Below are 22,170 nucleotides of genomic sequence, written 5' to 3'. Positions count from 1 at the left end.
AGCAGCTAGTCCAAATTCCAACTAGATGTGATAAAAAATCTAAAAGGGAATCCATCCTTGACTGGGTCCTAACTAACAACCCCACAGTGTACCCCCACGCAGGCAGTCTCCCAGACACCTTAAGTGACCACAACATAATATACTTTATACATAGCAGAACAAGCATATGCAAAACCACTAACTATATATCCACTAGAAACACAAACAAATTCTCTCCTGAAGTCCTCAATACTTTACTCTGTAACTGTGACTGGACCCCCCCCCTAAAAACACTCCCACTTGACCAGACTGTAGCATATTTCAACAAAACATTTCTACAACACCTAGACACTGTTGCTCCATTGCGCAAAATCAAGGTTAGAACCTCTATAAACCCCTTGCTCAGTAAAGAAACCAAACAAATCCTCAAGTCCAGAGATACTGCCTGGCTTTACTATCAAAAAACCAAAGAAACACAAAGCCTAACTAAGTTCCAAGAACTGCGCAACCATGCAATAAAATACATTAGGCTGGACAAAAAAATCCTACTACATGACATTACAAACTAAATACCAACACAACCCCCCCAAAATTTTGGAAAAATGTAAACCGGCTACTAAAATCCACCCAAAAGGCTACCCCCAAACCAACCACCCCTGACACTAAAGTTCCCATTGAAACACAATTCAACTCCCACTTTGTATACTCAATTCCATCCTTAGTATCACAGGACAGTTCCTTCCTCACTACCCCCCCCCCAACACAAATAACACTAATACAAGCTTTAACCTCAAAACAGTTTCCACCACTTCGATCAAAAGCATGCTCTCCAAACTAAAAACCTCATTAACAGCAGCTGACCTACTCCCCAGCTATTTCTTGAAACTCACAGCAGATGTTATTGCTATCCCAGTCTCCACTCTCATAAACAGATAAATTGTTGAAAACTATGTGCCCAAACTCTGGAAAATATCCTATGTTACACCCATACATAAAGGCAGACCTCCACTGAAGTTAATAACTACAGACCCATTGCTTTACTCTCCCCCCTGGCCAAAATCCTAGAAAAATGCATCCATACCCAGATGCTAAAATATCTCCTAGACAACAACATCCTGTCACCTACTAAGCATGGTTTCAGACCTGCCCATAGTACCACCACAGCCCCTCTCTGCTTCACAGACACAGTAAACCGTCTCAAAAATGAAAGCCTGCAGGTGTCAACTCTTTTTTTTTTTTTGGATATGTTCAAAGCATTTGACACAGTCTCGCAGCAAATCCTGCTAAACAAACTAAACCAATATCACCTATCAAATTCCACTCTTACCTGGTTCCAAAGCTACTTAACTGACAGGTACCAAACTATGAAATGGGAAAATTCTCTCTCTCCTCAGCTGCCCATAACTGTAGGAGTCCCACAGGGTTCTATCTTAGGACCACTACTATTCACAATCTTCACAAATGACCTCCATACCTCAATACAGCATGCATCTATCATTCAGTATGCAGATGACACTACCGTAATCTGTGCTGCACAGAACATTCCCACCCTCCTGCAAACAACTCAACTAGCATTCTCTGACGTTGAAAACTAATTTTCCAAAGCCCAACTTATACTCAATCTAAAGAAAACTCAGCTTATGATTATAACCAGTTCTAACAAAAACACTGATAACAGTCAATTCACTATCTACTCCACAAATGCTACTGCAATCACTCCAGTGACACAAGCTAAGCTATTGGGAATAACCATAGACTCCCACCTAAAATTTGATAGTCATCTCAACTTAACTATTAAAAAAGTACTTGCCAAACTGGGATCACTCTACCATATCAAACCATTTCTTACCAACAACACAAGATCAGCCATTGCTCGCTCCCAGCTTCTATCCAACCTACTGTATGATTCTCCCATTCTGACTAAGCTCAACAAAACTGAACTAAGCAAAATGGAAGCCTGCTATAACAGAATTGCCCGCTTTGCTGCAAATTGCTCATATAGAACTCATCACTGTACTGCTTTGAGACAGCTCTACTGGCTTGAACTGCCCAACCTCCTAACCTACAATCAGCTCTGTCTCTGTCATTCGATCTATTATCTCCCCAATAAGTGTCCTGTCCTCAAAAACCTAGTACAACATCACTCAGCCAAAAGGCCTCTTAGATCATCAAGCAAACTACTACTAGAAGTCACCAACAGCTACAATAGCTTTGGAGATGCACTATATAGTAGTTCAGTGGCTAAAAAATGGAACTCTCTCCCCACTAGCATTCAAAATACATCATCCAAAGCTTCCTTTAAAGACCTCATCAGGCAACATCTCAAGCAAAGTTGGCAATGCCATTATTGCTCCACAGGCTAGTGAAAGCAGATAAGGCAATCATATTAAACCTAGAGTACTTGATAATAGTTTTCATTCTTACTCACAGACACTGGCTTAATCTACAGTGTATTAGTACCTGTGTACTAAGTATGTATTCTACCTATGTCCCAAATTTCAACTGTACACCACAAATCTATTAATTACCTTTATTTTTAAATTAATATTTTTTTGTTTGTTCTCTCCACTGTAACTGTTGATGTGCTGCATATCACTGTAAAAACATGTCTTTTGTAATTTGTGTGTATACTGATCATGTCTAAATAACTAAATGTATCTGGCATTTTTCTATGTGGAGCTTTTCTCCCCAGGCCTCTGCTGAAAAAGGGCCTTTTTGGCTCAGTCAGACACCCCCAGTTAACAAATGTAAAATAAAAATAATAAATTACAGGCTTTGTCCATTCTTCCTCCCTATTTGGTTTTCCACAAAGACAGAGTCTTCCTCAGAACAAATCCTTCCTTCTTACCTAAGATATGTTCTGAAGCGAATCTAAATCAGTCCATTGAGCTACCAGTGTTTTTTCCAAATTATGGCAACAAGGCAGAACATAAGCTCCATCAGCTGGACGTACATAGACAGTTATGTTTTTATTTGCATAGAACAAAGGATTTCAGGAAATCTGACCAGCTATTTGTGTCCTTTGCAGAAAACAGAAAATGAGTCCCAGTTTCTAAGGTTACATTGTCTTAATGGCTTACAAACACAATCACTGATGCTTATAGCTCTCAACATAAACATCTTCCAGGTAAAATTCGAGGGCATTCTAGTAGAGCTGCATCTACCTCCACTGCCTTTCAAAGCCAGACTGCCTTTGGATTCAATTTGTACTGCAGCCACATGGGTTAACGCTCATACCTTTATTACTCATTACAAAGTAGATGGGCCTCCGGGAACAGGGCTTCCTTTGGTTCCACTGTTCTGAAGAGTTTATTCCCTTGAGCCACCCAAGAAAGTAGGTGCTGGGTACACTGTCCCAACCAACAAAATGAAGGCAAGATGGGACAACATAACATAAAGAAGTTATGTACTCACCATAACGCTCCATGTTTGTTGTCCAGTATCTCACCTTCATTCTTGCATCCCTCCCTCCCTCCTTCTCCCTTCCTGGATGATTTGGAGGAGTCTTTTGGCCCAATATCTTGTTCCCCTCTCTTGTTCTGGGGTTCTTTAAGATTTGTGCCTTTTGTTGTACATATGTGTATATAGTGCTATATATAATTATGTGTGTAATTTTTTCAAATGACATAAAACTCATGTTAGTCTAGTGTTATTAGCTTACCAAACAAGATCTGGGTATCTGCCACAAGACTTCATGGGATAGAGTGCAGCCTTGAGCCAGCAAAGAGCTCTTGAGCTTTAGTATAAGGCCGAGTCAGAACCAATGCTCGGTTCCGAACCCAACCAGCAAAATGAAGGCGAGATACTGGACAACAAACATGGAACATTATTTTGAGTACATAACTTTTTTTTTTTTTTTAGAATTGCAAAGTCTTGTGTACCCTGTATAATTTGCCTATTTCAAGAAATGCCACTTGTGTGGTTTGTTACAGAAATATGAAAAGAAAGTGTGCATAATCCAAATTCCTAAAGGAGGTAAAGCTGTGGATCTAAGTAACTATAGGTCAGTAAGCCTTATAAGTCATTTGGTTAAGACCTTTGAGAGTGTAGCTCTTTGTTTACATTGTCTGCCATACTGACAACTTCTGGTCACCATCCACCATGGTTTTGTCCTTGGAAAATCTAGTTTAAGCAGTTGACTGGAATTGTGTAAGAATATAACCTCGCACTGCGAACAAGCATGGGACTTATATGTGGTCTATTTAGACCTTTCTAAAACCACTAACTCTTTATCTAATGATCATATTCTTCAGGTTATGACTGAACAGAAGTTCAATGGACACTTCATTAAGTGGGCACAGGACTGACTTGGAAATAAGACATTTAGGGTTAAGACTTACAACTATACGTCACATAATAGGCTGGTAAATGTTGGAGTCCCATAGGGTCTGTTCTTTGACCTTGCTTCTTGTTTTATTTATGATCTCATTTCCAGCTGGCAAGGATATTTGAGTAAGTAAATATGCAGATGACACCAAGGTGTTGGCAATAGTTAGTAATATAAATGGTCAAAGACAATTACAGAATTATATAGATGCCCTGTTTAATTGATCAGACATCATTAGAGTATTCTTTAACTTTAAAAATGCAAGGTTCTTTGTTTTGGAACCTATAATAATATTTATCTGTAATCCATTACTCAAGGCAGGATCCCAGAATCAGGCTCTGTTAAGGATTTAGGTACCATAATTAATGATAGACTTATTTTTGAAGCTCACTTGATGGTCATGGGAAGATGCTGATATGAAATTATGAGGAATAGTCTGCATAGTCTAAACAGCAGAGACACAAGAGTTCTGGTCCCATTGTATACATCTTTAATTTATCCCCATACAGAATACTATAGTATAGACCGGTCTTTCTGTATAATACAAGATCAGTAAAAACAAGGCTGGAAAGAATTAAAAAAACATAAAGCAGACAAATAATTGAAGTGAGACAAATATCTTATAAGGAAACTGTTTTTAGTTAGGTGTAGGAGTCTCAGAGATGACATATTAGTTTTCAAGTGATTAAAAAGTGAGATGTTTGCTGCCATATTTGGAATGAATTGTATGTCACATGTAAGAGACACCAGGAAAAACAATTTTCTTTTGATCTACATGCTTGCTAACAGTTCCAAAATTATGTTTAATTTCTTTAGACATAGAACAGACAACATGGAATTCTCTTCCACTTGAAATTAAATAATATAACATAACAATTTGTAAAACCAAACTGGATAGTTATTTTTTGGAAAAACGTATGATACGTATAGTTTGGTGCTAACAACTAGAAAGCCCCTTTGAAGCTCTGAGCTGTATGATTACAGTTGATTACATTGAAACTTGATGACTGGATTGGTTCCCACAAATTTACTCATGGAGGAAGCAGTATGACCCTCATTGAGCTCAGTGGTGCATCGACATACTAAATGTTCTGGGTTGCATGACTAGGCCGTGAATGGGCACCCAGGCTGCCTGTCTAATAAGAACCCATAAACCCATAACTGCTCATGTTTTTATGTGTGTTACTTACTTTTATGGGATTACAAGAAACATGGTTAATATAATTTTATTTATCTAGTATTTATTTATTTTTCTTGGATGGGATAGATACACTTTTTCAGTGGAGGTCTGTGGAAAAATCTCCAGTATCCTCATATATAGGCAACATACAGTATATTTTCATTTTCCACATTGTGTATAATATTTTCATCTTGGTAACATATACATTTTTGCATACATAATTGGGTGTAGCAGATGATAATACTAACCTAGTATCATACAATTTGTGACTATAGGAAGAGGAGAAAATAAGAGATTACCTATGCATTTGTATGAGGTTGTAGCAGACAGAAATACAAAGAAAAACAAGGGGGGATAAACATTGACATTTGCATTGAAATTAAAAGCGGTGGTACAATGAGGGAGAATGAAGATTAAGTAGGAGTAGGTAGTTAAGGGATATAACCAGTTAAATTAGTAAGGAGTGGTATGATGAGAGAGAATGAGGATTATGTAGGAGTAATTAGTTAAGGGATATAACCAGTTAAATTAATAAGTAGTGGTATGATTCGGGAGAATGAGGATTAAGTAGGAGTAGGTAGTTAAGGAATATAACCAGTTAAATTAGTAAGTAGTGATACGATGAGGGAGAATGAGTATTAAGTAGGTACAGGTAGTTAAGGGTTATAACCAGTTATAGATTTAAGGGAAAGTGTTATAGTCACCACATGGGAATGTAGTACAGAGCAGCTAGCATTTTGTCGGAGGTATTGCAGCTTATATTTTATTCAGGAAATTATCCAGATGTAGAGAAAGAGCAGAGCCAAGTGCATTGCAGATGCTGTTTTAGCAGACTTTTAAAGCATCTGTTGTTTTCTGTAAGCTTTAACTCTAATGGGATGGATTTTCACAGTTTTAAGACTCAGTAAGAACAGAATAAGTTTTCAGCAGAATTTCTTGAGTTAGTTACAGCTAGGAGAGATTGTTACTGGAGCATAGTGTTCTATTGTTGCTGTATGGTAATATTATACTTTTTAGAGAGGGGTAACTATCTGGCTTGTAGATAAGTTGTGGGCAGTGGTGATATGATAATAGGTTAGCTGATTTGGGAGTTCTAGCCAATTTAGGTCCTTTTGTGCAGTGGTGCATTTTATAAGAAGAATATGTGACACATCTTGCTGTGTAAGCCACGGTGGTACAGCGATAGCATTGTTGCCTCACAGCAAGAGGTTCTCCTGTTTGATTCTTGGCTGGAGTGCCTTCTGTATGGAGTCTGCATGTCCTCCCTGCGGTCGAGTGGCCTACGAAAGACATGCGTGAATGGGCGTGCCTTCGCTGAAGGTTGGGCGTCGGGCTGCCAACTCGGCACCATAAAAATCTACTGCCAATCATTAGCAGACCGGAGTTCCGCTGTGGCGACCCCTAACCGTGAAAAGCTAAAAAGACAAACATGTGGCACATCTTGCTAATAACAAGCATTGAGTTTGGACTTGAGGATATTGTTCAGTTTAGTGAAGTTAGGTGATACATACAGCAGAGATGAGAATAGACAGTTTGCTGCCATAGATTTTCTTGTGGATAGTGTAAGATATTGATTTGCTCTATGCAGGAAGCCTATGTTTTTTGTGTGTTTTTTTATAGTTTGGAGAATATGCTGGTTGTATTTGAGTTTGCCATATAGAAGTACTCCAAATAATTTTGCTTCTGTCACAGTTTCAATTTTTGTAGTGTCAGATGAGACAATATGGAAATTGCGTTTTTGAGTATTGAACTGTCTTAGTAAAAATTGCTTTAGTTTAGTCTTTATTCCATTTAGGAGTAGATATGCAGTGTTTAGCTGGGATTCAACAGATGAGAATGACTCTTGTATAATTTCCTGTAGGATTTGTAGTGTTGGGGCGGAACAGATGAGGGGTGAATCATCTGCATACTGAACTCTATTTCCTTCTTTTTGTTTCTGTATGGAGTTTTCTTACAATTATATAAAATAGATCTATTGATCCATGTGGGATTCTAACTATGACAGGAAGGAAAGAGGAGAATTCTTGTTTCCATTTTACTGATTGTTGTCTATTTGTGAAATAGCTATGAAATCAGGCGAGAGATGATTTATTTAGACCTACAGAGAAGAGCTCACTTAAAAGTTTTTGATGGGAAACTGTGTCATAAAAAGTATTTAAACTATAACTTTAAAATGTATTTGGATCATGGGCACAGGAACCATAGAGCGAGGGGGAGGGAGCACCCCCACCCCACACTTTTACAGCAGTAAGACCTATATGACCCATGCATGCATTGCACACTAACATTCAAGCACAATAGTGTGTGGAAAGGAATCTCTGTTTTATGCAGGCTGAGGTGTTCATGTACTGGAAGGAAGCCCCGTTTTTTATGCAGGCTGCGCTGGTCTGGAAGGAAGCTCCATTATTTATGCAGGCTGTACTGGTCTGGAAGGAAGCTCTGTTTTTATGCAGGCTGCACTGGTCTGGAAGGAAGCTCCATTTTTATGCAGGCTGCACTGGTAGGAAGCTTTGTTTTTATGCAGGCTGAGGTAAGGAGTGTGTGTGTGTGTGTGTGTGTGTGTGTGTGTGTGTGTGTGTGTGTGTGTGTGTGTGTGTGTGTGTGTGTGTGTGTGTGTGTGTGTGTGTGTGTGTGTGTGTGTGTGTGTGTGTGTGTGTGTGTGTGTGTGTGTGTGTGTGTGTGTGTGTGTGTGTGTGTGTGTGTGTGAGGATCCGTTTTGTTATGCTGAGTGTGTGATATGAAGCCAAGACAGATTGGTTTAAGTTTACCAAGTAGCTTTTTTATGGTGTTAGTTTGGATGGGTTTGAAGTAAAAAGCATCCTTAGTTTCTTTAGGAGTAGGAAGAGGAGAGAGAGGTGGTGGGGAGATGCAGGTGTTTTTGGAAAGAGAAAGTATTGCAGTACTAAAGAATGGATTAAATTGTGTAGCTATACTATCTTGAATGTTAGCCACTAATGGGATTGGCATTGATAGTTGACCGAGTTACAAGAGTATTTTTAGGGTAGACCCGAATTTATGTGGATTATTTTGGGGCTTTATTTAAATGTCACAGTAGAAGATTTTAAGCTTATAATAGTGCTGTAGACTTAAGGTAGCTTCAGAAAAAAACTTTAAAAACAGTAATAATTATAAGTCCTTCTGTGGTTACATTAACTAAGAAATAACACTAAGCAGTTTTGTAGACTTATCCAAAATTTCACCACCCACTCAGACTCGGTAGATATAGCAAACAAAATTACCAGACAAATTTAATGGCTGCGCTGGTCTGGAAGGAAGCTCTGTTTTTATACAGGCTGCACTGGTCTGGAAGGAAGCTCCATTTTTATGCAGGCTTCAATGGTTTGGAAGAAAGCTCCGTTTTTAGGTAGGCTGCACTGGTCTGGAAGGAAGCTCCGTTTTTATGTAGGCTGAGGTAAGGAGTGTGTGTGTGTGTGTGTGTGTGTGTGTGTGTGTGTGTGTGTGTGTGTGTGTGTGTGTGTGTGTGTGTGTGTGTGTGTGTGTGTGTGTGTGTGTGTACAAAGTCCTTTAACCAAGCATGTCATGTCAAACTTGGGGCATAGTTTTTACTTTATGGTAATGCAAGTTATATTAATACAAGTCACTGCCTCAGGAAGCAGAGTATATAGGATTAACTAACAACCCTGATGCTGAAGGCACCAGTGACAGGTAATGGGAGTGAATGGCCAGCATGCGCTCACTTGTTCTGAATGGGAGTGAAGCACTTTGGCCTGCTGCAGTGTCAGCACCTACACATGTTTGGAATACAGTGTTATAGGCTGGCCATGAGTAGTTTGCCTTTCAAGTCTTTTTTGCTTGGTAGTCTTCATAATGGAGGTATGGGAGCATGTGTATACAGACAGGAAGATGTCACAGGCCCTTGCCAATGCACGAACGCATAATGTCAACCACCAAGGGTGAGTCTAGAACCAGAAATCAAAAAATCCTTCAGGGCTGCTTGCAAAAAGACACCTTGTTTGACCATTTTATGCCTCAATGGTAAGAAATGCATGGGCATGATCATAGAGGCAGAGGTTGATTTTCAACAAGAATAGAAAGCAGGAAAAAATAATATAAAAAAGACTGGATATATTCAGGTTTACACAGCACATACTCTATGACTCAGGTCATTTGAGAGGGATTAAAGCCTGACAGAACCATAGCTTAATCATCCACATACTAAGAGTTTAATGTCTCCATAGTATAGCCACATATTGTCACCATATAAACAGGGTCTATATTAGATCAGCGAAAGCTTAAAAAAGCAAATGCTGATTGAGCGACCTTATGTATGCGAAAGCTTACAATCTCGAACTGTCAGATCAGCGATTTTTTCCTAGGGAAAAAAATCACTGATCCAAAACACATACACACAACACAAGCACACCAAACAAACAGAAATCCACACACATACACCTAAAATCTAACACCTAACCCTACACTAAACTATGCACACACCACTAACTATCCATTTACCTTAACCCAAACTCTAACCCTAAGGTCCGTCACTATCGCACACTCACCTCACCCGCTCCCTAACCCTAACTCACCTAAATCCACCCTAATCCTCATGTCCACACAATCGCACACACACCTAACCCAAGCCCTAACCCTAACTTACCTAAACCACCCCAACACTCACATCCACACAATCGCGCACTTACCTGAATCTGACTCGTAACTTTCCACCACAGCACTGAAAATACTGAAGCAACAGAAACGGACAACCGAATTCTTTCCCTAGGAAAAAATTTGAGTTTCTGTTGCTTCGATATTTTTAACTTTCGCTAAAATAAGGTCGATCAATCAGCGTTCGCTTGTTTAAGCACTAACACTATAAACACTAACACTCCCAAGGCAGTTCTGTTGGGAAATCTTAACTGAATATAGTATGGTATCTGCAACACTGATGTCAACCTTCAGTGTGCTGAGGAATCACTGAATGTCTGGTGAAGCAACATCAGAGGCAGAAACAACTTGTGGTAAACATGGAAATTCCATTATACTGAAAAATTCAGACAAGCTGTGGAGTAACACAGCAGTAGTAGTTCTACCTGACCTTGTTACTTTCCAGGGTAATAACTTCAGCATTCATATAAGTCATCTTACCAATTTTTACATAAAAAATTAAAGGCCTGAAATCCTTCAATTACTCCTATAGATTACAGCATCTCTGTTTATGCCCAGTAGCCTACCAGATGCTCCTAGGTGACCCATTTCTCACTTTTTGAGCCACGAAAGACCCATTCCTATTTGTCCTCCATTTGCTCACAAAAGCAGAGGCTCTACAAATACTCATACATAAATGTGTATGATAACAGTATTAACTCACAGGAGAATAGACAAGCAAGGGGGCTTTGCAATTACAACAACGATTATCTCATTTACCACCAGTGGAGCTCTTTTGAGTTTGTACTTTTAACTTCCAATGGGTGTGGCCTGAGCCTTTAAACAATAAAGTTATTGCCTCACAATTCAAACAAATGTTCTTATCTGTGGAACAAACATATATGTTTCTAGAAAACTGTAAATGGCAAATTAGTCAGCACAAAGTACTCTACATAGTGGTAGCAATTATTTGACTAGGTCTAAACTGGCTTTTATAAGCTACAATAAACACAGTAAAGATGATTTTTTGTAATGTTATATAAGCAGCTTGCTGTATATGAGAAAACATTCAGACAAGACACATGCTGCCAGCAGCATTTTCTTCAACTGTGTGCCTTTGTATGAGGTTTAGTAGTTCTGTCTGTGTCACTTAATGTTGATATATTTAGAAAACAATTATAATACAAATAAATAGTACACTAATAATATTCAGTATCTCTTTAGCTGTATTAGACAGAGAGAAACATAAATACAGTTGTATTTGCCATCACGTAAGCTTTACGATAAAATATTTTATTGCATTGTTTATAGCATGGTTTTGGAATATTAATGCAAATATGAACAACCAGTGTTAGACACCTAGAGGCATGAGTAAGATGTAACTCAGAAATGCCTGGAGGCATCACAAGTCTGTAATGGGTTAAGTTACAGATGGACCTACTGAACATCAGCAAGTCAAATGGCATCAGAAATACTCAGTCCAGGTATCTAAACTGAATGTTGTGGAGAGATGGCTATATACCACAGAGGCTACCACTGTTCCAGAACAGGCTATGCATAAAAATAAAACAAAGCTCATCCATCCATATTCAAATGTAACTTAGATCTAAGGATGGGTAATAGAAAATGTACTCCAGGATTGCCCCTCATGCCACTAATGGATAGAGGCAGTTCCTAAATGCTGCATCCCTTATACGGGTCCCCTCAAATTATCTATGGAATGATCACAGTTATTTGCACTAAGGTTAATATACAATTATCAGTCATGGGATAGGTAAGACCAATCAGAAAATGTTAATTCAAGAATCAAGCATCAAAAGGGAATTGGCTAAGCTTAAAAAGTTGTCCAAGAGAACTTATGTTGTGGTAGTAAATAGTTATAAAACATTGCCCTTTTTAGATCACTAAGTGCCCCTCTCACCCTCCGTCCCCCCAGTCTTCAACAGCTTCCGGTGTCTATGATTTGGATTTAAATAATTACATGTTAGCATGTTATATGATTTAACACGTCTTACCATTATACATAAATAAATGCGTATACTGTTGTAGCTTAAAATCATGTTTTGAAAGCACCACCAAATCAACTGCATAGGTTGCTTTCAGATTTCCCATTCAGTGTGCTACTTCAGGCATGATGAGATTCTTTAGAATGCATAGTTCACTCCCCCAGACAATGTGTAACCTGTGCAGCTAATATACTTTCTTCCGCCACTTAAGTGAGGACCACTGGTACAAAACAAATGTTGCCTGGCAGTCCAAGTGTGTGGCATGACCCAGTGCATTTATTGGTGTAATTTTCCTAGTCTCGACTAGAGGTCATCAACATGGCTGATCCAGCAGCCTCCTTCCTCCCAGGAAAGGTGAGCTTGCAATGCTTGCTCACTGCAGTGGCCTTTTCCAAGCTAGCTCTTCAAATGCCTAACTTATTAATCAGCCCTTTGTCATCTGTGTCACAGTCAGAACTTTCTTGTACCACTGACCTAGCAGTAACTACAACTGACCTAGCAGTAACTAGGATAGTGTTGTCTTGTTGGTGCACTGACAGAATTTCTGCCTGAGTCACATTGTGAAATATGCTCAGAAAGCGAGTCAGGTTGCCAAATGACAGTCATAGTGGTGAGTGAGAGAAAGAAAAATTTATTTATTTTATATTTGTTAACTGGGGGTGTCTGACTGAGCTGAAAAGGCCCTTTTTCAGCAGAGGCCCAGGGAGAAAAGCTCCACATAGAAAAATTACAGATACATTTAGTTATTTAGACATGATCAGTATACACACAAATTACAAAAGACATGTTTTTACAGTGGTATGCAGCACATCAACAGTTACAGTGGAGAGAACAAACATAAAAATATTAATTTAAAAATAAAGGTAATTAATAGATTTGTGGTGTGTTCTCCGGTTCGATCCTCGGCTGGGGTGCCTTCTGTGCGGAGTCTGCATGTCCTCCCTGTGGTCGCGTGGGTTTCCTCCGGGTGCTCCAGTTTCCTCCCACATCGCAAAGACATGCTGCAGGTGGATTGGACACTCTAAATTGGCCCTAGGTGTGCGTGTGAGTCTGCCTTCTGTGGAAGGTTGGGCGCCGGGCTGGCAACTCGACACTGTAAAAACTCCACTGCCATTCAATGTGCGGACAGGTGATCCGCTGTGGCGACCCCTAACCGGGATAAAGCCGAAAGAAGAAGAAGAAGAATAGATTTGTGGTGCACAGCTGAAATTTGGAACATAGGTAGAATACATACATAGGACACAGGTACAGTACAGACATTGTAGATTAGCCAGTGTTTGTGAGTAAGATTGAAAACTATTATCAAGTACTCTAGGTTTTAGTATGTGTACCTTATCCGCTTTCACTAGCCTGGGGAGCATTCATGGCACTGCCAACTTTGCTTGAGATGTTGCCTGATGAGGTCTTTAAAGGAGGCTTTGGATGACATGTTTTGAATGCTAGTGGGGACAAAGTTCCATTTTTTAGCCACTGAACTACTATATAGTGCATCTCAAAAGGTATTGTAGACTTCTAGTAGTAGTTTGCTTGATGATCTAAGAGGCCTTTTGGCTGAGTGATGTTGTACTAGGTTTTTGAGGGCAGTACAGTTATTGGGAAGGTAATAGATCAAATGACAGAGGCAGAGCTGATTGTAGGTTAGGAGGTTGGGCAGTTCAAGCCAGTGGAGCTGTCTCAAATCAGTACAGTGATGAGTTCTATATGAGCAATTTGCAGCAAAGCAGACAATTCTGTTATAGCATTTTGCTTAGTTCAGTTTTGTTGAGATTAGTCAGAATGGGAGATGCATAGAGTAGGGTGGATAGAAGTTGGGAGTGAGCAATGGCTGATCTTGTGTTGTTGGTAAGAAATGGTTTGATACGGTAGAGTGATCCCAGTTTGGCATGTACTTTTTTAATAGTTAAGTTGAGATGACTATCAAATTTTAGGTGGGAGTCTATGTTTATTCCCAATAGCTTAGCCTGTGCCACTGGAGTGATTGGAGTAGCATTTGTGGAGTAGATAGTGAACTCACTGTTATCAGTATTTTTGTTAGAACTGGTTATAATCATAAGCTGAGTTTTCTTTGGATTGAGGATACGTGAGAGGTACCATCTTGTGGCAACTTCCACTTTCTTCCTGTTAGTATTGAGGAAGGATTTTATCCGAAAGCTTTGCTATTATAAAGTGTGTTTTTCTCAGTTCTGGTTGTTAGTCTATGGTTATTCCCAATAGCTTAGCCTGTGCCACTGGAGTGATTGGAGTAGCATTTGTGGAGTAGATAGTGAACTCACTGTTATCAGTATTTTTGTTAGAACTGGTTATAATCATAAGCTGAGTTTTCTTTGGATTGAGGATACGTGAGAGGTACCATCTTGTGGCAACTTCCACTTTCTTCCTGTTGACAGGTTAGATCTAGAACTGGCATACAGAGGATGTCTGACATCTCAACCCGTAATGATGGCATTAATATACTTGACTATATATAAATATGTACCAATATGGTTGTCAGATAAAGACGTCTTTGCGCATCCTGTCCTCTAAGAAATGGAAATGCTAGACTGGAATTTCTTGTGGTTGAGCAACATAGTGGAATTGTTGAATTTAACTACTGCAGTACTCTTGTATCTAAAAGCAGGCTGCAGTGTCATCATTCAGCAGGATCTAATTAGATGATAAAAAGAATACATGTCCTTTAAGAGAAGGAGTCTATATGTAGTATAAGGACTCGTGTGTTTGTGTGCATGTGTGTGTGCTTGTACGGCACACCATTTGGCAAAAACATTGATGCTGGATTGAGAACTATTATAGATGTTTATGTGACCCTGAAACTGGAGAAAAAATAGGTCTAGTATGTCCTTACTTGGCTAGTGTAGGTACTCATTACATTATTAATGAGCATGCTGCAGGTCTCTTTAACCTTATAATGAAGTAATTAGGGAACTACATGATTTTTTCAAAGTACTGCTCTGGACATTATAAGAGATCAAGCACATAAATCCATCCATCAATCCACAACCCTTTTTTTCCATTTTTGTACATGGGGGGGGGGGGGGTCAGAGTGTCACTCCAACAGTGATGATCATCTACAGCCAAGGTTTACAGCACTGAGTGGCTAGCCTTCCGCAGTAGTTCTTCCACATTACCTTTACATGCACACTGACTCCTACAGCCAATTTAGAGATTCCAGTCCACCTACTGCATGTCTTTTGAATGCGGGAGGAAACTGGAGCACTCAGAGGAAACCCATGTGAATACAGGGAGGGCGTGCAGACTCTGCAAAAAAGGCACCCTATGCCCAAAGTTAAAGACACAGTAACAGGAAGTGAGCAAGTCATAACGTCCCTTTCTGCAGTTATAATATGATTCTCTACCTCCAGAAGTTCATCTCTAGGAGCCAGAAAGCGGGAAAGAAACTATGGTTCTGGAAATTGCAAGGGTTCTCTCCTGACACTTCTGGAGAAAGGCCCACCTACCTACCCAAGGCAGAGGGGTGAATTCTAACAATGGGCATTGCCCACAAGGCAGAGGTGGATCACAGAGCCAAGGCTCCAGATGTTCCTTCACTAAGAGATCTTATTAGTACTCTTAAAGAGTTGCCTAAGTGCCTTTTCTCTGGAGGCAATTGGGGGACACGTGTTCCTGCACCCCAAAGCCTGGATGTCCATCAGAAATGACAGATGTGTGCAGAGGATGATAACCAGAGGCTGTTACATTCCATTTTTGTTCTTTTCCCCAAACTCAAAAAAAATATCAAACATTCCACTGGCTCAAAGGCCAGCAGTGTGCAAGGAAGTGCAAAAACTGCTAAACAAGTGAGTCATCCAAGACCAGACCAACCAGGATCCAGAACATAATCAAGATTCTTTTTAGTGCCAAAAAAGACTGGAGACCTCGGGCCAAATTTGGACCTCAGTTGTGTCAATCAGTATGTCAAACAATCAAAGTTTTGGATGGACACTGTTCAATTCATTTTCCCACTTTTGAGAGTGAATAATTAGATGTGTTCCATAGACCTTCAAGATGCATACTACCATATCAAAATGGACCAGCAATCCAGAAGGCATCTCCACTTCTAGCTGGGAGCCAGTCATTTCCAACTCAGAGCCCTGCCCATTGGCCTCACCACAGCCCCCCCCCCTCATGTGTGTTTAGCAGATGCATGGCAGTAGCAGCAGCATAGCTCAGGCTGCAGGGATTTCTAGTGTTCCCATATCTTGACTACTGGCTCATTTCCATCCCTACCAGAAATTTGCTTATCCAATGGAGAGACTCCTAACTCCAAACTTCTTTGTTGCTGGAAACCACAGTCAAGCCAGAAAAGTCAAAAATGTACTCTGTACAAGTAACACAGTTCATTGGGGCACCGTTGGACACAATCCTTCAGACAGCAAAACTTCCACAGAGCAGGTTATCAACACTTCACAGTCATGCTCAAATTGCCTTTCATCACAACAACCAACAGTAAAAATGGTCCTTTGCTTACTTGTTTTGATGACAGCCTCCATCACCATAGTTCCTCTTACATGGGAGTACTACAATGCACCATAGCAGTGTAGCGGCAATAAACAATGTTTTTTTAGTATATCTTACAAACATTTGCAGAACTCACATATGCTGGTGGCTCAAATCCCCTATGATATTACAAGGTTACCCATTTGTCTTTCCCCAGTCCAAAGTGACAGTGACCATGGACACCTCCCTATTTGGGTGGGAGGCAGTACAGAGGAAAGACAGTCCAAGGCACATAGTCCCCTTCTGACGCCAGTCTCCATATTAACATTCTAGAGATGAAGGCAGACTTGCTAGCTTTGCAGACCTTTCAGGATTCCCTTCCTCAAGGACTGAAATCTGTCCAAACAGACAACATGTCAGTAGTTTCATACATCAGCAAGTAAGGGGGAATCCGATCTCATCTGTTGTGTCAAGAAGCCATGAATGTTTAACAATGGGTGATATCTTTCAATCACTTTCACCTAGCAAAACATTCTGGAAAGTCCAGTGTTCTAGTGAACACCTTGAGTAGACCCATCCTCTTGCCTCAAGAGTGGTCCCTCAATCAGAAAGTGGCAAAGCAGATTTTTTGCCACTGGGCCAGCCATGATGCAATTTTTCTGCTTTTCCCCAAAACACAGAATTCAACAGGTTCTTTGCCCTGACCCCCCCCCCCCCAGAAGGGAAGTCACCAAGGGATACTCTAGTCCTCAATTGACCCTCCAGTCTCCTCTATGCCTTTACTCCAAGACCCATCATACCAAATAATCTTCAGAAAACACTGACGTGGAATATCATGGTAATCTGAATTGTCCCCTTCTGTCCTCAATCATTTTTTTCCCTTCACAAGGCCTCATCTGAAACACCCTCTATGGGTACTGGATCCCAGTCTGGATCTCATTTCTGACCCATCTGGCCTGCTTTACTGACACATTGAAACCCCCAAGTTAACCACTTGGTTTCTTCACTTCCAATGATGGCTAGTCAGTCCATGATTTCTTCCCAAGTTATGCATATTCTTATTTCCTCCCAGAGACTATCTACTAGGATGATTTATAAAAGCAAATGGAAAAAATTCTCTGGGCTGTAAAAATATATTTTGACCATTTTTCAGCACAACTTCCAGCTGTCTTAGACTTCCTAGCCTGTCTTTTTCAGAAAGGTGCCAGCTGTTCCACTATTAAAGTCCAATTATCAGCTATTTCCACTTTGGAGAAAATCAATGCCTCATTGCTTCTCTCAAATTATCTAAGGCCTTTCTAAGAGGTTATTTCCTTCTCAGACCCTCCTTTAGAGATTTCACTCCTCCTTGGGACATTCCTATTCTACTTCAAGCTCTAACTCAACCACCATTCAAACCTGCAGCCAAGGTGGCATTTCATTTCCTTACATGGAAAACCTTGTTTTTAGTAGCAATTGCTTCTGAAAAGAAAGTATCAGAACTTCATGCCCTTTCATCTAAACCTCATTACATTATTTTCATAAGGCCAGAGTTTCCCTTCTAACCAGTCCCTCCTTTTTACCAAAGGTAGCTGCTAAAACAAACTTAAATCAAAACATTAATCTGCCAATTTTCTTCCTGAAGTTTTATAACTAAGGAGAATACATGTTACATTTTGTTGGATGCTCATAAGCAGCTGTAATTTTACATTCACCATACAAAATCATTCAGAAAGTCTGATCAGCTCTCTGTGCCCTTTTCAGCAAATAAATTATGTCAAGGAGTTTCCAAAGTCATCTTGTCCAGGTGGTTGTCTGCTTGCATAACTCATGTATACAAAGAAAGAAGTCTCCCCTTAAAAAAACCTATTAAAGCTCACTTAGCTAGGTCTGTGGTAACCCCTACAGCCCTCTTGTGGTAACCCCTACAGCCCTCTTTTCTAAGGCGTTTATTGATGAAGTGTGCTGAAGCCATTTGGTCTAATGTTCATACCTTCATATCCATTATAAATTGGATTTATTTTCCAGAGACAGGGACGTATTTGGTTCAGACATCCTCCAGAATATCTTGCCATGAATCCACCGTAGGTTTATATAAGCTGGGTATTCTGTCCCATCCACTGAGGAACAAACAGAAGAGGCAACATCAGATACTAAAGTTATGTACTTACCATAACAATATATCTATGTTGTCTGCTTCCATCCTTCCTCAACTTCCCTCTCACCTGTCCCCCTGCCTTATAGGTTCATAGGCAGGTACCAGGCTAAGGCATTTATAAGCCTAGCCGGAATGTGTTGGCTTTCACCGCCCCCTTAGGTTAGTTCCCTGTACTTCTGTCCAGCAGAGCCATTGAAGTGATCCCTGGGGTAAACTTTCTGTTTCCTAGCCACTCGTCAAGGTTTCTCTTGAAGAGGGTTAGTGAGGAGCTCTGCCTAATGTAGATTGGAATCTTGTTCCAGAGCATGGGAAGTCTCTGGGACAAGAATCTATCCTTCCAGCACGTCCTATTTATTGCTGTGGTGAGGTTTATATCCCTGGAGCGTGTGGCTCGAGGAGATATGGTTTTCTTTAGGTGGAGCATGTCCATCAATTCTGAGTTGGACATGGCCTTGTACCTCAGGCAGAGATCACCTCTGAGTAGGCGGTATGCAACCGAGTACAGCTGGAGTTTCTTCAGTCGAGCTGCATAGGGCATCTGCTTGAGGCCAGTGATCCTCTTGGTGAGGTACTTCTGTGGTCTTTCCAGTTGTTGCAGGTGTCTTGTAAGGTACATCCCAAATGGGGCATTGTACTCTATGATGGGTCTGATGAGTGATGTGTAAAGGGGCCCAATTACCTCTTTCAATCTGGATGCAAACCCTTTTGTGATTAGGTGGGCCACATAGAAGGATTTTCTAACCACTTTGGCAATGTGACTTTCAAAGGAGAGGTTACTATCTACTTGGGTCCCCAGATCCCTTATTACATCTTCTGTATTTAGGGGGTTATCACTTATGTGGTAGTTTGTGGGTACTTTGTTTTTTTCCAAAAGGGATGACTATGCACTTTTTGGCATTTAGCTTGAGGCCATGGTTTTGACACAAGGTATCTGTCTCAGTGAGACTCTTTTGGAGGATGTTTAGGTCAGCTGGAGAGTCAATTATAGTCCCTAGTTTGCAGTCGTCTGCAAACTTGGTCAGCCATAGTCCTCCTGTGCTTGCCTGTACCTCTGAGAAGTATATGCCGAACAGGAGGGGTCCTAGGACTGAGCCCTGGGGAATGCCAATTGTAACTGGTTTAGAGTCAGACCTAGCTCCCGCAACTCTTACCATGTGGGTTCTGTCCGTGAGCCAGTTGGCAACCCATCTCATGACTTAGGGGTTTATGTTCAGGCTGGTGAGCTTGTCTATAATACCTGAGTGGGGAATGGTGTTGAAGGCCTTTGCGAGGTCTAGGTAGGCTGTGTGGACCACCTTTCTCTTGTCTATAGCCTTGGTAACTGTCTCAAAGAAGTCCACCAGGTTTAGGAGGCATGATCTGCCCTTAACAAAGCCAAACTGGGTAGGGTCCAGTGTTTTGGAATTAGTTGTTATTTTATCCTAAGTGACCAGACTGGCCTATCCTAAGGCCCTTCAAATACACTTTGTAGCACCAGATCAGTTTATGAGCAGTCGCAATGTATTGTATAATTTTTTATAGCATTCTGGTTATTCCTGCTTATCATAAAATACTAAAATTCATTCTTCTCCCGGCAAACTCGGTCTGAGGTAATGGGCATTATGGGTAAGGGGAATATCTGTTATGTGTGAACCAAATGCAGAAATTGGGATCCAAAGTCTTTTGCGGCTGAAGTCAGATCCATGGTTGGATCAGAAGACCATCCATTGAAGAAGCAGACAGCACAGACCTATCATTATGGTAAATACATAACTTTCCTTTTTTGATTGGTGCAGTTATTAGTGAACCAGTTAACTAATTAATTCATTAAATTATTTTGGCTTTTTGTGTATAAATAAGAGTGTGGTGTGGTGCATTACATTAGTTCTGATGAAGTCAATGAATGTTGGGAGAAAAGCTCTTAGCTAAAGTTAATAAAAGGTTTCACTTTTGTTCTTGATTACCACGGCCTTCATTATTTTCTTGTTTTAGTGCACTCTATTTTTGTGGTAGAGGGTTTGAGTTTTTAGCATACACTATCACCATTTTTCTTGCATTATAAAAGTTCCCTGTTGAGTATAATTGTATCTACATTTACCATGATACCCTTTTTGCCTTCACATCTGCTAGATCTGTTTACCACCTCTTCAATGTCCATTTTATATAATGGTATATTCTGACCCATAAATTTGTGGCCTAATCCATAAACCATGTCCCTATGACCAACAGTGGGATACTAAACCAACCATTTCTAGTGGCTGGATTTTTTGGTGACATACCTGATATATTTTTTGGGGGTGGAATCCTTATAGAGCATTGAGACTAATGTTGTCTTCCTCCTTCTTAGGTTCATATCTTACTGTCTTTTAAAGTTTTCTGCCAAAAAGAGCAAGTGCTTTTGAGAAGAAATTAGAAATTTTGTTGTTTGCCTTTTTTAGCTTAGAATTTTTAACATATCTAACACTCCCATCCGGTCATTTCATCTCACGTATATTGTTTTAAGAGATAAATTATGTAGCTATGATGCAAAACTAAAGCTCCCTTTTGTGCACCTTCACTGAGATAACAGATGCCAATTCCTCTTGCACTGTTACTTGGATCACACATGCCCAATTTCTCATTTTGACCATTACACAGATCACAGATGCCAGATTGCTCCTTTTCTACCTCACTTAGGTCTCAAATACCAGATTCTTGGAAAAGCAGGAATTGAAGTGAATTGCATTCATTAGTAAACTTAAGGATCAACAGCTTTTGGATTATTTATGTAATCGTTTGGAGCTTAGTTCATATCTATGTCTGATCTAGTGCCTTTTGTTTAAAAAAACTTTCTGTTTGTTGCAGGTCCGGGCAATGGTGAGTGACTTTGCTGTTTTCCTGACCATCCTTACCATGGTCATAATTGATTATTGCATTGGGGTTCCATCACCTAAACTGCAAGTTCCTCATGTGTTTAAGGTAAATATGTCTTGGAGTATAACCTTTTGCACTCTCTTCATGTTAACTGTTTTGATATAGTTCATTTTTATTTGTTTAGGAAGTAAATGAAGTATGACATTTTCGATTAAATTTTAACAACTGAAATATTTAATTTACAGAGAAAAAAGTTGTTGCTAAACTAAGCTCTCTCTCACATCTGTTTTCCCTCATATATGAATGCCTTTATAAAACTTTAACTCTTAATGATTTTCTCCTTTTTACAGGGCAGTTTATTTAAAATTACCCACAGTTGTGCAATAGTGTACACCTGTTATCACTAGTGGGTGATCACTGGTTCTTTGGCTGCCATTGCCTGCTAGTGCATGACAGTATTTTATTAATCTCTAGTTGCCTGACCTATGCTACATGACATTTAGAAATAGGTGAATAGTGGTTGTGGTCTAGGCAGATGAGGGAATATTTCTTTTTCCGGCTGCCTTAAAGAGGCACTCTGCTGACAACTTATCAGTTGAACACATAATGGTGACTTATTTGGCTTATACTGTAGTGTGATAAATAGAAGCCTGTAACACTGAGCTGCTTA

The 22,170-nt window shown here is 40.0% G+C and overlaps 1 protein-coding gene across 1 annotated transcript in view; it reads left to right on the top strand.

Annotated features, from left to right (window-relative positions):
* The window catches only part of SLC4A8 (solute carrier family 4 member 8), a 1,419,216-nt gene that overhangs the window by 1,218,063 nt on the left and 178,983 nt on the right, over window positions 1–22,170 (top strand). Inside the window, exon 17 of the mRNA XM_044082169.1 lies at window positions 21,492–21,605. Within this exon, the coding sequence (XP_043938104.1) occupies window positions 21,492–21,605 (114 nt within the window). The remainder of the gene's footprint in view (window positions 1–21,491; window positions 21,606–22,170) is intronic.

The sequence above is a fragment of the Protopterus annectens genome, chromosome 9.part0 (assembly GCF_019279795.1).
Source record: "Protopterus annectens isolate FY-2018-M chromosome 9.part0, PAN1.0, whole genome shotgun sequence".
NCBI classification, from domain to species: domain Eukaryota; kingdom Metazoa; phylum Chordata; order Ceratodontiformes; family Protopteridae; genus Protopterus; species Protopterus annectens.
The sequence above is the reverse complement of the archived record's forward strand: the minus strand, read 5'-3'. Positions and strand labels throughout refer to the sequence as shown.